Below are 17,228 nucleotides of genomic sequence, written 5' to 3' on the forward strand. Positions count from 1 at the left end.
TATATTTTTTATGAAAAGTGAAATGAGGTTTTTAAAGAATATTCCAATGCTTGACTAATCTTCAAAAGCTCTTCGTCAGAAGAGAGTTTTGAATTTTGTTATTCTTCTTAATGGTAAATGAATGTTTCAGAAAGTCAAGGTGCATCATTATCCAATAACCTGAGTGAGTGTTCTCCTTTCTCTTTCTTTACCTAGACTACATTTCACAGCATTATTTTCTGAGAAGTGTTACTTCAGAGTAGTTTGTAAAATAACACTCAAAAATATTTATATTGGTGAATTTAAGTGCAATTGAGAAATTTTAGTGTCTCTGGAAGTGAGAGAAACAGAAAATAAGATACGCAATGCTGTCAAACACAGGTTCCATTTCCAAGAAGTCAATTCCTGAGGAACAAAGCGCCCTCACTGATCTGACATCAGCTGTCAGATTAGGTGATTCCTGGGACTAACTTCTGCAGTCCCTGCAGCTCCTCATAGGCCTTTTCTGTAACACATGGAAATAATATGTCATCTGTAAGTGATGGTTGTATTTCCTTGGTCACCTGTCTGTTTCTGGAGACTCTGGTAAGAGTTGAAGCCATACTTTGATTTTCCCATGAATTAAGAAAGGAGTGGAAATGTGCTCTTACTTCAGAAATGGTGCAAGGTTGAAGCTGATGATCAGCAGGGCTTTGTTCCAAAGAAGCACGTCCAAAAATTGACCCAAAAAGATCTCGCAGAGCTCCCACCGCGCCGGCTAGAAGAGCCAGTCAACATTGCCCAGTGCCAGCAGCAGATCGAAGATTTGTAAGTTCTTCATAAAGGAGGGCTGGATGGTGTTTAGCCAAGAATCTGATGATTGAAGGTGATCTTTCTTCTCGGGGCTCTGCACTTACTTGTTTAGAGATGCAGTTCACTGGCTGTAAAATCTAAAGGAAGTTTAAGATTTCACTCATGTTAGTTTATATATGAAGAGAGGAAATCCTTGAAGCAAATGCCTAAAGCTCAGACACTTAATGGCATCTTCTGAATCCCTGGCCACCCTTTGTTTGAGGTCTCTGAACATCCAAATGAATGCTGTGTGCTGTTTCATTTCCACTCTTACAGAATAAGGAAGTGGTGACCAGCCACACTGACAATTTTTTAAAAATTTATTACTATTTTTTTATGTGTATGCATGTATTGCCGGCATGTAGGTAAGTGCACCTGTGCCATGTACTCCAGGAGTACAGAAGAGGCTGTAGAATCCCCTGGAAAATTTTTATTTTTAAATGTAATATTTAGTGTGTCTTGCTTTTTATTTTTTTTTTTAACATATCTCATGATGTAGCCTCAGCTGGAACTCCCGGTGTAGACATTCCCAGGCTGGCCTTGATCTTGTAGTCATGTCTACCTCTGCGTCCCAAGTGCTGGGATTGAAGGCATGCACCCAGACACCCAGCTTATGTCTCTGCTCTTAATGTCTGTTTCCTTCCATCTTTTGTCCTCCTCTTTTGCTGATCTTATTTGATTCACCCCCCCCTTTTTTTTAAATTTTATTCTAACTTTGCTTCTACTTTTCTGTGTTTTATCCATCTTTTTCTTTAAAAGTCTGTAGCCATATGTCATCTTATTTGTATAAGAACATTCTTTACATTCATACATTACGTTTCTATTGAATTTTTGTGTATTTCATACAGAACATATCAGACAATCTTAATCATCTTTATATCCCCATCCCTACCCATAGCCTTCCAACCCCGCCCATGGGAACTCATATACTCTGTCATCCCTGTTAAGGCCCACTGTGTCAAGTCAGTGTCCCCAGATGTTCCCCAGTCAGTCTATCTAGAGCTCCTTGTTTAAGGAAGATCAGGTCTTCTTCACCTAGCAGCAATCAGTTGTCAGTATTTCTTTAGATAAGATTGGAGTCTGCTGTTCATTTTCCCAGCTCCATGCTGGGTTTTCATCTGCCTGAGTTTGAAGGGACCTGTGTATGCTGACATCATTGCTAGAATCAGAAGCAGGTTCCCAGGAGCTTATAGGACTCTGTTTCCATATGGTCATGCACTTCCTCCCTGGCTCTTACAATCTTTCCACCCCTTCTTCCACAATGGTCCCTGAGCCTTCGGTGGGTGAGTTTTAATAAAGGAGTCCTGTCCAAGGACCAGCAATCAGCAGGCTCTTGATCTCCACGCTTTGGCCATTTGTGACATTTTGTGTTCCTGGCCCTCCACCACATGAGGGAGCTTCAAGAATGAGAACTGGGAAATTCATTAATGTCCTCTTCTTTATCCCTCTTCTATGCTCCGTGAGCCTTAGGTATAGAGGCTGCATTATAGATGTGTCACTTAGGCCTGGGCAATTCATAGACAATGTCTGTGTGTGACCAGTTGTGGTACTTGGTAATAGTCTCTGACTGGTGCGAAATGAGCTTCTCCAATGAGTGGTGACGGGGATATTTGTCTGTAAATATAAGGATATGTATTTTTCACATAGTAAGAAATCACATCAGTCTAGGGACATGATAGTCTTCTCTAAGATCTATGACCCCTCTAGCCATGTGTATTTGGTCGTTTACAGTACAACATTTGAGTGAGCTTTTAGTCCAATTAGGTAGCTGTCGATTGCCCCCAAGATAAAAGTGCCACTACTGCACCAATGTTGTATGCTGTGCTGGACACTGATGTGATTAATTGGTCTTGAAACTCGTGTTGGATCATCTGTTCGTGTTTTCCCTTGGCACCTTCATAGCGCTCTCCAAAGCTATGAGAGCTAGACTTCAGGGGAATTGGTTGCAGGTCAGTTTCAGCTCTATTGTTCCAATTCCTGTGTCCAAAGTATTTTCTGTCCTAAGAAATAGGGTCTTATCTTCAAGTTCTGGTAGGTCTTTGAGGGCTGTGGCAATAGCCTGAGTAATTTTGAGGAGTCTCTTGGACCACCCTGGCTAACAAACAATTCAAAGGAAGGTTTCTCCTGTCTGGCAATGTTTCTCATTATGTAGCCTTTAGCTATACACATGGACTCATGTAGAGAAAATGTATGTGTAATTTTTCATAAGGTTGTTGGACTAATATGATTCTGTTTTTTAAAAAAAATTAGCTAGGCATTATTTATCTCTCTTCCATCTCTCTCACTGTCTAACCCGTCTGCCATGTTTTCCCCATTTAAAGTGTCCCCATTTTCTTCTTTTCTCCCTTGATAATACCAGTCTTCTATGGTCCCATCTCTCTAGAGCTCCTACTTTCCTTTTATCCCCAAGGTTGTTTATATAACCCTCCCTCCCCCTTCCCACTAAATAACCCCATGTTTATCCATTTCTCCCTTAGTAACACCTGTCTCCTGTTCTTCTCTCTCAGGTTCTTTCTTTTCCTTTACTGCTCTGGTTCCTTTTCATTCATTATTCTGGATCCTGAAGTTATGTCTAGACACACGCTCACTTTAAGGATTTGGTGCCAGGATCCACATATGAGGGAGAACATGTCATTTATTTTTCTGAGTCTGTGTTACTTTACTTAAAATAATAGCTTCTAGTTCCATACATTTACCAGCAAATTTCATGATTTTATCTTTCTTTACTGCTGAGTAGAACTCCATTGTGTAAATGTACCACATTTTCATTATCCACTTGTCAGTTGAAGGACACTTAGGTTTCTTCCATCTCTTAGCTATTGTGAAAAGAGCAGCAACAAACATGGATGTACAAGTGTCTCTGCAACAGGATGAGTTCTTTGGTTATATGTCAAGGAGTGGTATAACTGGGTCAAATGGTAGCTTCAGTTTTAGTGTTTTAAGAGTTCTCCACACTGCTTTGCATAGGGGTTGCAGAAGTTTGCAATCTCACCAACAGTGGATGGGCGTTCCCCTTTCCCCACATTCTCTCGAAGGGGTAAGAAGATGACTGGGGTAAGATGAAATCTTAAAGTGCTTTTAATTTGCATTTACCTAATTACTAATGATGTTGAACAGCTTCTAAGATGCTTCTTAGCCCCCTCTATCTCTTCTTTTGAGAACTCTCGGTTCAGACCCTTAGCTCATCTTTTAATTGGGTTACTTGCTTTTTTGATTCTTTGTTTTCTGAGATCTTTATATGTTCTGGATGTTAAACTTCTCTGTCAGATGTGTCACTGGTGAAGATTTTTCTCACACTTCGTGAGATTTCTCTTCACTTCCTTGGTTGCTTCTTTTGATGTACTGAAGCCTTTTAGTATAATGAGGTCCCACTTGTTGATTCTTGATCTTAGTTCCTGAGCAATTGATGTGTGATTTAGAAAAACCTTTCCTACACCTATATCTTGTAGGTTATTGCCAGTGTTTTCTTCTAACAATTTCAGAGTTTCAGGCTTCACATTGAGGTCTTTGATCCATTTGGAGCTGACTTTTGTGCAAGGTGAAAGATAAGGGTCTAGTTTCATTCTTGTACAGGTGGAGATACAGTTTTGCCAGCACCAACTGTTGAATATGCTGTCTTTCCTCCAGTGAATATTCTTGACCCTTTTGTCAAATATCAGGCAGCTGAAATTGCATGTACTCATATTTGAGTCTTCAATTTTGCTCTATTGATCTATATGTCTATATTTGTGCCAGTGCTGTGTTATTTTTATGACTATAGCTCTGTAAAATAGTTTGAAATCTGGTATAGTAATCCCCCCAGCATTGCTCTTTGTGCTCAGGGTAGCTTTTGCTATTCAGGGTCTTTTGTGCTTCCATATGAACTTTAGAATTTTTTTCTAATTCTGTGAAGAATGTCATGAGGCTTTGGATTTGCATTGTATTGAATCTATAAATGGCTTTGGTAAGATGACCATTTTCACAATATTAATTCTTCCAATCTATGAGCATGGGTGGTCCTTCCATCTTCTGGTGTCTTCCTCAATCTCTTTCTTTAAAGCTTTAATATTTTCATTGTATAGGTCTTTAATGTCTTTGGTCAGGTTTATTTCAAGATATTTTAGTTTTTTTGAGACTATTATGAATGGGAGGGTTTCCATGTATTCTTTCTCCAAATGCTTGCTATTAGTATATAGAAAGACTACTGATTTTGATAGATTAATTTTATAACATACTACTTTACTGAAAGTGTTAATCATTTCTAGGAGTTTTCTGGTGGAATTTTTTGGCATCTCTTAGATGTAATATCATATAATCTATAAAAAGGGACAGTTTGAGCTCTTCTTTTCCAATTAGTACTCCTTTAATTTCCTTTGCTTGTCTTATTTCTCTTGCAAGAGTTTCAAGCACTATATAGAAAAGGAGGTGGGTAGTGGACAACCTTGTCTGGTCCCTGATTTTAATATGAATGCTTCCAATTTTTCTCCATTTAGAATAATGTTGGCTGTGGGTTTGTTGTATATAGCTTTAATTATGCTGAGGTATGTTCCCTCAAGTCCAGTTCCATCTGGGACTTTGAACATAAATTCATGTTGAATTTTGTCAAAGACCTTCTCAGCATCTATTGAGATGAGCATGCAATGTTTGTATTTGAGCCCATTTATATGATTGATAACATTTACTGACTTACATATATTGAAACATCCCTTCATCCCTGGAATAAAGTCAGCTTGATCATGATGGATGATCTTTTTCATATGTGTCTGTACTGTATGCAGTTTACAGGTATTTTGTTGAGAAATATGTATTTATGTTCATTAAGGATATGGGTCTATATTTTTCTTTTTTGGTTGTGTCTTTACCTGGTTTTGATGTTAGAGTGATGCTGACTGGTAAACTTCTGTGAATCCATCTAGGCCTGGACTGTTTTTCAGTCAGGATGTTTTGTACTATTGTCTCTATTTCCTTATGTGTTAAGGGTCTGTTTAAGCTGTTGATCTCTTCTTGGTTTAACTTTGGTGATTTCCATGATTTTAGATACACATGCATTTCTTTCAGGTTTTCAAATTTAATAGCACACCGATTTTTAAAGCATTCCCTTATAACGTTCTGGATCTCTTTGTGTCTGTTGTAATATTTCCCCTTCACCTCTGATTTTGTTGATTTGGAAGTGCCCTTTCTTTCTTTTGGTTAACTGGTCTATCTTGTTTATCTTTTCAAAGAACTTGTTCTTGGATTTATTGATTCTTTGTATTCTCTTTGTTTCTATTTCATTAATTTCTGCTGTGACTTTTGTTATTTCTTCTTGTCGGCTGGGTTTGGGTTTCATTTGCTGTTGCTTTTCAAGTGTTTTGATTTGCAATGTTACTCATTCTGATTTTTTAATATAGGCACGTAGAGCTATAAACTTCTTTCATAAGGCTTCTTTAGTTTCCCAGAGGTTCTGTTGTGTTGTATTGTCCTTTTCATTTAGTTCCAGGAATATTTTTACTTCTTCCTTCATTTCCCCTTTCACCCATTCAATATTCAGGAGTGTGTTGTTTAATCTCCATGAGTTCATGTAGTTACTAGGGTTTGTTGTGGTATTGATTTTAAGATTTAGTGTGCTGTGGTCTGATAGAATGCATGGAATTATTTCAATTTTTTTGTATTTATTGAGGCTTGTTCTGTGCTTCAGTATGTGGTCTATTTTGGAGAAAGTTCTATGGGGCATTGAATAGAAAGTGTATTCTTTGGCGCTTGGGTAGAATATTTGGTAGATGTATGTTAGGCCTATTTGATGTATGGTATTGTTTAAGTCAGATGTCTCTTTGTTTATATTTTGCCTTGTTGACCTGTCTAAAGGAGACAGGGGGATACTGAAGTCCCCTACTATTAGTGAGTTGGGATTAATCTGTGTCTTAAAGTCCTATAGTACAGTTTGTATGAAGTTGAGTGAACCAGAGTTTGGTGAATATATGTTCATGACTATATCTTCTTGATCAATTGTTCCTTTGATCAGAATGAAGTGGCCCTCTTTTTTTCTTCTTATTAGTTTTAGTTAGAAGTCTATTTTGTCAGATATTAGAATTGTAACTCCTGCTTTTTCTTTGTCCCATTTGCTCAGAAATTTTTTTTCCATACTTTCACCTTAAGGTAGTACCTATATTTGAAGTTGAGGTGAGCTTCTTGCAGACAACAAGAAAGATGGATTTTGTTTCTTAATCCATTGAGGTAGCCTGTGTCTTTTGACTGGGGAGTTCAGTCCATTGGTATTTAAAGTTATTATTGAAAGATGTGTATTGATTCCTGTCATTTTTATTTCTGTTCACATTCTTGCTCTAACTATGCATACCTACACATATAACTTCATTTAGTTTCTTTCCTTAACCCTTTGGGTATAGTTCTCCCTTTCTTCAACCCTTTGTATTGCTTCAAGAACATGGACATGAATTCCTTCAGCCTATTTATGTCATGGAAGATTTTTCTTTCCCCTTCGTCTACAATAGATATTTTTTCCTGGGTAAAGTATTCTGAGTTGGAGTCTGTGGTCATTTAGAACTGGGAATACTTTAGTCCAGGCTCTTCTGGCTTTCATAGATTGCACTGAAAAGTCAGCTGTATTTCGGATGGGTTTTCTTTTATATGTGGCTTGTTTTTCTTTTGCAGCTTTCAATATTCTCTCTTTGTTCTGTATGTTTAGTGTTTTTACTATAATATGCCATCAGGAGTTCCTTTTCTGGTCCTTTCTATATGGTATTCTATGTGCTTCTTGTATTTTTATGAGTGTGCCTTTCTTTAATTTGGAGAAATTTTCTTCTAGAGTCTTGTTGAAGATCTGGTCCATATCATTATCCTGAGATTCTTCTCCTTCCTCTATGCCTATGATGCATATATTTGGTCTTTTAATGGTGTCACAGATTCCTGCATATTCCATTCCTGTGTTTTCTTAAATTTTTTCATAATCGTTGCTTGAGTGATCCAGTTTGTCAACTATATCTTCTAGTCATGATATTCTGTTTTCCATTTCTACCTGTGAGGCTTTCTCCTGTTGTTTCTAATTGGCTTATTGAGTTTTTCACTTCCTTCTTCATTTCAGCCTGAGTATTCTCCAATGTTTCTAACTCTTTTGGGAATTTACTCAGAAGTTTATGCCTATCTTCTTTCAAGTCTTTGATTCCTTTATGTGTTCTTTAAATTCTTTGGATTCTTTTATCATGTTTATAATTGGTGGTGTTTTTTTTTCTTTTTTTCTTTTTTTTTGAGTTCTATGTCCTGAATTATCTCTAGGGATTTCTCATTGTAAACCTCCTGTATAAAATTGTTGGTACTTGGTGGGGACATATTTTGGGGGTTTTTTCATGTTATTATTTTTTCTTCCGTATGACTTTGGCATGTGGATTTCTTCTGTTGTTTCTGATTCTTGTGTGATATTCAATCCTCCCTTTGTTGAGTTTTCATCTGTTTGTTTATATGCCTCATGTGCCTTTGTTGTTTTCTTATTGGGTATGAAAAGCTGGTTAGTCTAGGCTTCAGATTCTCTGTTTTGGTTTTATATTGGAGGGGTCTGATGGCTTTAGGTCAGCTGCTCAGGAGTTACCACAGAGACTCAAGTCAGATCAGAATCACATGCTTTCAGGTTTCCTTCTAAGCTGGGTCCCCTAGTCAGCAGGCACAGTACAATTTAGGAGGCTTGTAGGTGGAGGTAGGATTCAGGTGATCTCAGGCAGTCAGGAAAGGAGGCTGGTCTCAGGGACTCCAGGCAAGATGGGGTTGAGGACAGCCAGGGTAGAAGGCTGGTATCAGGTATGCAAAGGCAAGGTGGGGGTGGGGATAGGCTGTGAACGCTCTAGGAAACTAGACTGAAGAATTGAATTGGTCCGGGTACAAAGGATCAGAATGCAGTGGGTGGATCTGGGCGAAGTGTGTAGTACAGAGGTCTGGGTGCTAAGAGCAGAAGCTGGCCTGTGCCCATGGCCAGAAGGAGATGATGTGGGGGCTGGGAAATTGAATCAGGTTATGGAAATCAAGGTGCAATGGATGGAGTCAAACTTTCCAGGGAAGGAGGCTTGTCCGAGGAATCCTAGGCAGGTTGAGGGTGGGGACACCCAGTGAAGAAGGCTGGTCTCAGGTGTGCAAAGGTAAGTTGGGGGTGGGAGAAAGCTGTGAAGGCTTTAGGAAACTAGGCTGAAGAATTGGTTTGGTTTGGTCTGGATGTAAAGCATCAGGACACAGTGGGAGGATCTGGGCCAAGACAGTTGTCCAGAGGTCTGGGGCACCAAGAGTAGAAGCCGGCCTGACCCCATAGCTAGGAGAACAAGATATGGGCATTTTCTCCATCTTTTACCCCATTATTTTCCCATTATTTTTGCATTCTCTTATTTCCTCCACCCAGGTACCGCTCCCTCCTGGATCGGGCAGAAGTACGCAGACGTCATTTGCTGCAACGTTACAATGAGTTTCTGCTGGCCTATGAGGCAGGGGACATGCTGGACTGGATCCAAGAGAAAAAGGCAGAAAACACTGGGCTACAGCTAGATGATGTCTGGGAACTGCAAAAACAGTTCGATGAGTTCCAAAGGGTAAGAGAGAGGAACTTTCTCTGGACATTTTTTGAAGATTGTCATAATTTCCTCTAATTCCATGCCTGTGTCGCTGTTTATTTCCTACTTGTTAAATATCTTTCCCAAAGTTGTTGAGTCTCCACAGTTCATATCTTACCCTGAGCATTGTAGGTGTTAAGAACTAGTAAGCAATGTCCTTTGAGGTGGGAAGACAAGTGACCCAAATTCAAAGCCAGGGGTACTGCTGTGGGAAGTCTAAATATGTTTGAGATGTATGAAATGCACAAAAATTCAGTAAAATATATATTGTACTTCTGGCAAGGTTTTGGTGGGTACTCAGTGTCAGAGTATTCAAGGGCACTCTTCAGTGGCCAATGGGGGGAGGGCAGCTTGTATATTGCATGTGAAGTTGACAGTTTTCTTTAATAATATTTAGCTACATGTAGACCAAGATGAACAAGCAAGTTTGGAGCATTTGAGGAAGAGAATTTACCCTGCTTTGAATGAATTTTTTTCATCTAGGATCTGAAGACAAATGAGCCTCGTCTAAAGGACATCAACAAGGTGGCTGATGAACTGCTGTTTGAAGATCTCCTGACTCCAGAAGGAGCTCACATCCGACAGGTAGCGACAGGTTCCCTCCATTGCTCAACACCGAGTTGGGCTCCAGAATATTCACTTGACATCCCAAAGACAGAGTGTAAAGACATTATGAAACTGGCTATAGAAAAGGCCAAGGGTAAAATCCAAAGAACTCAGCCATTTTTATTGCCTGATGAACTTCATTAAAGTGGTTTTATGAGCGTGCATCTCTTGACTGTCTTCTATTGTTTTCACACACACGTTTTGAAGGCTGAAGAACAAAAATTCCAAGACTATGAATTCATATTTCTCTTCAAGAGATAGTATTAGGAAGTTTAGGGACTAGAGAGATGACCCTGTCAGTAAACTGCTTGTTGTGCAACCATAAGGACTTAATTTCAGATCCTCAGAATTCATGTAAGAACTGGGCACAGCAGAGTATGTGTGTAGTGTAGTAAGGCACCAGGGGAGGGTGAGTGGGCAGAGGCTCTCCAAACCTTGATCTCCAGTTAGTCTAGCCCAACTGGTAAGCTCTGAGTTCAGTGAGATATCCTGTCTCAAAAATAATGTGGGCAGCAACTGAGGAAGACATGAAGCTTCAGCCTATCAAATTCACTCACTCACACACACACACACACACACACACACACACACACACACTCACAAGGAAGATTAGCGAATAATGGATGAGACATTAGGAAAACTGGATTTAGGTTCTGGCTCAATGTATGTGTGTGTGTGTGTGTGTGTGTGTGTGTGTGTCTGTCTGTCTGTTGGGAAACTCATTTCTAAAGACCTACTACCTAATTTGAAACCCAAGTGTATTGTGCAGAACAATTTCTAAATTTCCTTTCAGATTTTGTCACTGTGTTCCATAAAATAAAACATAAAATTTTTACTTTCTGACCTGTCCCAAATCATAGATTATTTTGAATTTGAATTTTGAGCTATACATACTTTAAATGACCTGAAATCCATTACATCAATTCATTCTTACCTTTCATTGCCACTCATGAGAACCTGAATACTCAAGCACATGAGTGCAAAGAAAGCACACAAAAGAATCTGCAATGATGAGAAGTTAGCCAAGAAAGTTTACTGGAAGAGACTGGTTTTGATAAGCATGATGATGATGAAGAAGAAGTTAAGTGTCTCATCATCTGTTGACACCGGACAGAGGGAGCTCTTTACCTCAATTGTGTCTAGAACATTGATTCTATAAAAGGTTTAATGAGAATTTATTGAAAATCCAGTCTTGCTGTCTTGGTTGTCATAAACCTGAGGATGAGTTCTTTCCTCTTTTGTGGTAACTGTCCTGAAATTGGAACTAGAAGGGATGTGTATGAAAACATGGTGTTTATCCTTTACTCAAGTGAAGCTCTAAGAGTCCACCAGCACTATCTAATACAAAGTTCAGGTAGGAACTGTTTGCCTGAGGAAATGTGCCAACTTCTACCTACCAAGTTGATGCTTTTTATTCATTTTATATGTTGTAATGTAGTTTACTACTGTAAGCAGTGATTATTGCATCAAGGTCCATGTTCCTACCTAGAACTCTCTTTCTTTGCCTAGAATGTGACCAAGTTCGGGCCACCCAAGAGGAAAGTGGAACTATATACTCTCTGAAGAGCTAACAGGAAAGCAATAGTTTATAGTCAGGTAGTCACAGATGCCATCGATCCTTCTGACTAGCCTTCTGACTAAATCCGTCTTTTAGGAGCTGAATACCCGCTGGCATTCTTTGAAGAGGCTGGCAGATGAACAGCATCAGCTGCTAAGCAGTGCCCATGCTGTTGAGATGTTTCACAGGTAAGCATCCTAACTCTAAATAATGTTGTTCTTCTTGAACCCCTTTGAAGAGCCCTAAAGTCTAATCACTGTGTAGAACCATAACTAGCAATGCATAACTTTTCCTTGCGAAACAGTTTATTGGCTGATCAGATTTTTCAATAACAGTTCCCTTACTTACACAGTAGCTACTCCAAGATAGTCAAGTTCTATTTCTTAGTGCTCAGCTTGGGTCCTAGCACAAGGTTAGTTTAAATATGCGTCTATGATAGAGACTCAAATTTGAAATGTGAATCAGTTTTATGTCATTAAATTCTTGAAACAAGAGAATAAAGGACAACTGAGCTCACATTGATGCAATATTCTATACTTCCTTAAATGCTTCATTCTCAAATCTACATTTATGCTATGAAACATAAACTTTCTCACAAATACATAAGCAAACAAACAAAAAGAAACAAAATACTGTCCTACATATAAGTGTATTTTTGAAGACGCAGAGAAGAGAAAACAGAGATTGTATGGCTATGGCTGTCTGTAATAACTTACCAGGCAAAGCTGTGACATGTAATGCTTAAGCATGTGGCTCTGCAGGCAAAGCTGTGAAATGTAATGGTTAAGCATTAAGTGACTGCAGTTAGAGCCCCTGGTTCAAACTTGTTCTTTACCACTTGGCAGTGCTACTATCTTGAGAAATCTTTAAGTTTGAGTTTTCTGATTCATATAATGGAAATGCTAATAGCATGCATGCCTGTAGATAAGAGGAGCCTAAATACTGATACATCAAAAGAATGAAGATGTGGGAGGTGGTGGTGGTGATGACGGCTTCCCTGCAAGCCAGTGCTCTGGGGCATATCGTTACTCCTAAACTCCTCACTCTTTTGTGTTCCAGGGAAGCAGATGATATCAAGGAACAGATTGATAAGAAGTGTAGGGCTCTTAGTGCTGCTGACCCTGGTTCTGACTTGCTCAGTGTTCAGGCCCTCCAGCGGCAGCATGAAGTCTTTGAGAGAGACATTATACCTCTGGGAGAAAAGGTAAGACTTTATCTGGATCTTTCTAACACCTTCTCCATCTTTATGCCTATACCACTGTGCCATTCTTTGGTTCCCTTGCCCCATCTGTTACTCACACACACTTCTCCGAGTTGCACTATGGTCATTTTTGTGCTTCCTTTCCCTAAGGCAAGGCCATTCAAGCATCAAAACACCATAACTGTTACCATAAGGAAAATTATATTGAGCTTCTATTGTCTAAATGTGAATTCTATATCCCTGTGCCTCTTTAGAGAGTGTTAAATGAGTAGATTTGCAGTGAGTGGTAGTGTGTTAATGGTCTAGAAGACTAGCCGTACCCAGGAGAGTGAAGCCTATGCCTGGGCATTGTTGCAGGAGTTGAGTAAGTTTAATCTTACCTCAAACTCCAAAGGAAATTCTGGATCTTTCCAGGTATATTGGAGGCAACTGGTAGTTTGGCATTGTCAGGCAGAGCACAATAAAGGTGCTCACATGAAGAATATGAACCCATGGTGTATTAGTCACTGCTCTGTTGCTATGATAGAAACACTGACTGAAGCAATTTATAAAAGGAAGGGTTTTTTTGAGCTTATGGTTCCAGGGGAATTACAGTCCATCATGGCAAGGAGGCATGGTGGCTGGAGGTGGCTGGAGCAGGAGCAGTGAAAGTGAAGCTCTCACATCATCATGCAGGTACAGGAAGCAAGAGGGGCAACTGGAGGTCCTGCAAGGCTTAAGAACTCTCTAAGCCCACCCCCAGTGATGTGCTTCCTCCAGGATTGCCACATCTTCTAAAACTTCCCAAAACAGTGCCATCATCTGGGGACAAAATGTCCAACTACTTGGAACCTATGGGGAACATTTTCTTTTAAACCATCACATTCCACCCCGACTCATAGGCTCATGACCATATAAAATGCAAAATGCATTTAGTCCAACTTTAAAAGTCCCCATAGTCATTATCAACTGCACTACTATTGAAAGTCTACAGTCCAAAGTCTCTTCTGAGACTCAGCAAAGTGTCTTAAGTGTAAGCCCCTGTAAAATCAAAAGACAAATTACATACTCCCAACATACAGTGGAACCAAATACACATTACCATTCCAAAAGGGAAAAATGGAGGCATAGTAAGGAAATACCAGACCAAAACAAGACCAAAAACCAGCAGGGCAAACACCAAATCCAGTAACTCCATGTCCGACTTCTGGGACTTTACTTCCAAAGGGCTTAGATGGCTCAGCCTCTCTAGCTTTGCTGTGTGCCACACACATCTCTCTCTTGTGCTGGTCCCACTCCCTGTGTGCAGGTCTTCTTGGCAGATCCCTCCCAGCTCTGGCATCATAAACTTCTTGTGGTCTCCATTGCCAACCAGGCTTCACCTTCACAGCTTCACGCAATGGACTCTTGTGGTGGTACCACTCCCTGTATGCAGGTCTTCTTGGCAGATCCCTCACAGCTCTGGCATCATGAACTTCTTGGGGTCTCCATTGCCAACCAGGCTTCACCTTCACAGCTTCACGCAATGACCTATCAGGGCCTTCTCTACGCAGAGGAACCCCTGCTGCACGCTGCCTGGCCTCAGCAGCTCTTTAAAACCACAGAGGAAGAATTGATGACCCCTTCACTCTTACATTTTTCACGCCTCTAAAGCCAGCACCAAGTGAATGACACTGCCAAGTTTGACTGCAAGTTTGGGATGGACTCCAGCCTGTTTTATCCACTTTAGAAGTTTTCTCTTCAGTGGTCTCTGCAGCATTTTCCTTTCACAAGTTGGAGGCTTAAATGGGTGTGGTCTTGCTCTTGAGGCACTCTCTCCATTGTTTAAGTCCAAATATCTAGGCCCCTCCATAATCACTTTAATCTCCTTAATCGCTTTAATTTCTTTATCAATGGGATCCTCTCCATCAGATGCCAGGGCTCCAACATTTATCTTCCTAGTGCCCTTTTTCAAACTAAACTGTATTTCTTTCTGCCCCACTTGCTCTCTTTAACTGTAGATCTGCATAATATTTACCATTAATAGCCACTCCTCTCTTTCTACATTAGGCTGTCTTGAAATTTCTTCCATCAAAGAAATTAGTCCATTACTTTTCAACTTAGAATCAGGCAAGCTTTTTGGTCTAGGGCAGACTCCAGCCAGACTCTTTGCCAAAATATCCCAAGTGTTGCTTAGGTCCTTATTTCCCTCTGAAACTACATTGTTCTCAGCACTACTTTCTTCCAGGCATCTAGTAGAATGGCCTGTTAAGCTCCACTTGGAGCAATCAACTGCTTTTCTAGCCCAACATTCCAAAGTCTTGTACATTTCTTCAAAACCCAACATGGTCAGGTTCTACACACCCAGCAGCCCACTGGTAATAATTACTGTATTAGTCTCTGTTCTGTTGCTGTGATGGAAACACTGACCAAAGCAGTTTATAGAAGGAAGAGTTTATTTCAGCTTACAGTTCCAGGGGAATTGCAGTCCATCATGGCAGGGAGGCATGGTGGCTGGAGGTGGCTGGAGCAGGAGCTGCAGAAGCTAAGCTCTCACATCATCACACAGGCACAGGAAGAGAGCAACTAGAGATCTGGCAAGGCTTACAAACTCTCTAAGCCCACCCCCAGTGATGTGCGTCCCTGTATTAGTCAGGGTTCTCCAAAGAAACAGAACCAGTAGAATGAATATGTATAGAGATTTATCATCTTAGCTCACAGGATAGAGTCCGAGTAGTCCAACAATGGCTGCACCACACTGGAGAGGCTGAGAATCTGTAGTCGCTCAGTCCACAAGGCTGGATGTCTCAGTAGTCCCAATCCAGTGCTGAAGGTCTGACAAATTCCAAAATATCAACTAGTCTTCGGTCTACAGCAGCAAGACGAACTCACCAGAGAGAGAGAAGGCAAGCGGCAAAAAGCCCCGTGTTCTCCTCTGCCTTGGTCTTTTATACCGGCTGCCATCAGAAGGTAACGCCCACATTTAGGGTGTGTCTTCTGGCTTTAGATGATCCAATCAAGAAGATCTCTTTCATTTCAATTAATCTCAGATCCAATCAAGTTGACACCCAGAATTAGCCATCACATTCCCCCAGGATAGCCACACCTTCTAAAACCTCCCAAAACAGCTCCATCATCTGGGGACAAAATGTCCAAACACTTGGAGCCTATGGGGGACATTTTTATTCCAACCATCACACATGGGCTCCCTAACTGATCTTAGCAGTAACATTACTCAACGCCTTCTTCTTATTTTAAAAGAATAGTAAGGTCAATTTTGTCCTTTCACAGATCTGCCACATGGTTATCAGAGCTTTTGTGTTTACACAGGTGACTGTATTGGGAGAGACAGCTGAGCGTCTCTGTGAGTCCCACCCAGATGCCACTGAAGATCTGCAGAAACAGCGAACAGAGCTGAATGAAGCCTGGGCTGTCCTGCAGAGTCTCACAAATGATCGTAAGGAAAGCCTGAACGAGGCTCAGAAATTCTACCAATTCCTCAGCAAAGCCAGGTAAGGTTCAAAAGGCAGACTTCCCCAGGCACTGTAAAAGCTTCCATCAGTTGCCTCTAGGAAGAGTCTGGGCACAGATGCTATTCCCTGCTGTGTCCAAGTCTCAACTCTGGTAAGGCACAGAAATGCCAGATTCAATGCTTCAATAAAATACTGATGCTTTAAGGAATGTGAAGCCACACAGGCCAATGAAGTAATCTCTTATACAGTACATATTAAACACAAAGTGGTGTGTCAGGGGTTTGGAGGATAGGAATTTTCTTACTGCTGGAAAGGCAGAGGAGAATAAGGGTAACCATGGTTGATCCCAATATTTCTGCTTCTCCAGTGACCTAGATAATTGGATGAAAGGCATTGGTGGCATGATATCATCACCTGAGCTGGCCGAGGACTTAACTGGCACAGAGATCTTGCTGGAACGACACCAGGTATGGCTACAAACCCCACAGACACTAATCACTTAACATGTGACCCTCTTCTCACTTCAAAAGTTCCTACAGAGTTTCCTCACCAGTCCCACTCCTACATTTCCCACAGGAGCATCATGCTGACATGCAGGCAGAAGCACCCACCTTCCAGGCCTTAGAAGATTTTGGAACAGAACTTATAGATAGAGGACACTGTAACAGCCCTGACATTGAAAACACACTTCAAACTGTTAAACTAAAGAGAGATGATTTGGAGAAGGATTGGGAAAAACGCAAGAAGATGCTAGACCAATGTCTAGAACTCCAGGTACAGCAACTTCTAATAGTTGAAGTTTAGCTTCAGTTCCTTGAAGCAGTTTTATGTGCTTATTATAGTCACTCAAGGCATAGACTCTGTGAGCTGTGAAGACAAGGGTGACTGGATTATTGGGCACTGTACTATGTTCTGTAGACTAAACACTCCTGTTCACTGCTCTTATCACTGTTCAAAGAGACAAACCAAGGCCAGTGAGATGGCTCAGTGAGTAAAGATGCTTGCTGCACATGCCTGATGACCTGAGTTCAATATTGGAAATCATATAAAGTAAGGAGAGG

The 17,228-nt window shown here is 40.6% G+C and overlaps 1 protein-coding gene across 1 annotated transcript in view; it reads left to right on the top strand.

Annotated features, from left to right (window-relative positions):
* Window positions 1–17,228, top strand: part of Spta1 (spectrin alpha, erythrocytic 1) — an 86,433-nt gene that overhangs the window by 35,315 nt on the left and 33,890 nt on the right. The window contains exons 22-29 of the mRNA XM_008840868.1: window positions 635–786; window positions 9,164–9,350; window positions 9,855–9,956; window positions 11,632–11,723; window positions 12,595–12,739; window positions 16,025–16,206; window positions 16,535–16,634; window positions 16,744–16,941. Of these exons, the coding sequence (XP_008839090.1) occupies window positions 635–786; window positions 9,164–9,350; window positions 9,855–9,956; window positions 11,632–11,723; window positions 12,595–12,739; window positions 16,025–16,206; window positions 16,535–16,634; window positions 16,744–16,941 (1,158 nt within the window). The remainder of the gene's footprint in view (window positions 1–634; window positions 787–9,163; window positions 9,351–9,854; window positions 9,957–11,631; window positions 11,724–12,594; window positions 12,740–16,024; window positions 16,207–16,534; window positions 16,635–16,743; window positions 16,942–17,228) is intronic.

This window comes from Nannospalax galili, unplaced genomic scaffold (genome assembly GCF_000622305.1).
Source record: "Nannospalax galili isolate Female #2095 unplaced genomic scaffold, S.galili_v1.0 scaffold579, whole genome shotgun sequence".
In the NCBI taxonomy this organism is placed as follows: domain Eukaryota; kingdom Metazoa; phylum Chordata; class Mammalia; order Rodentia; family Spalacidae; genus Nannospalax; species Nannospalax galili.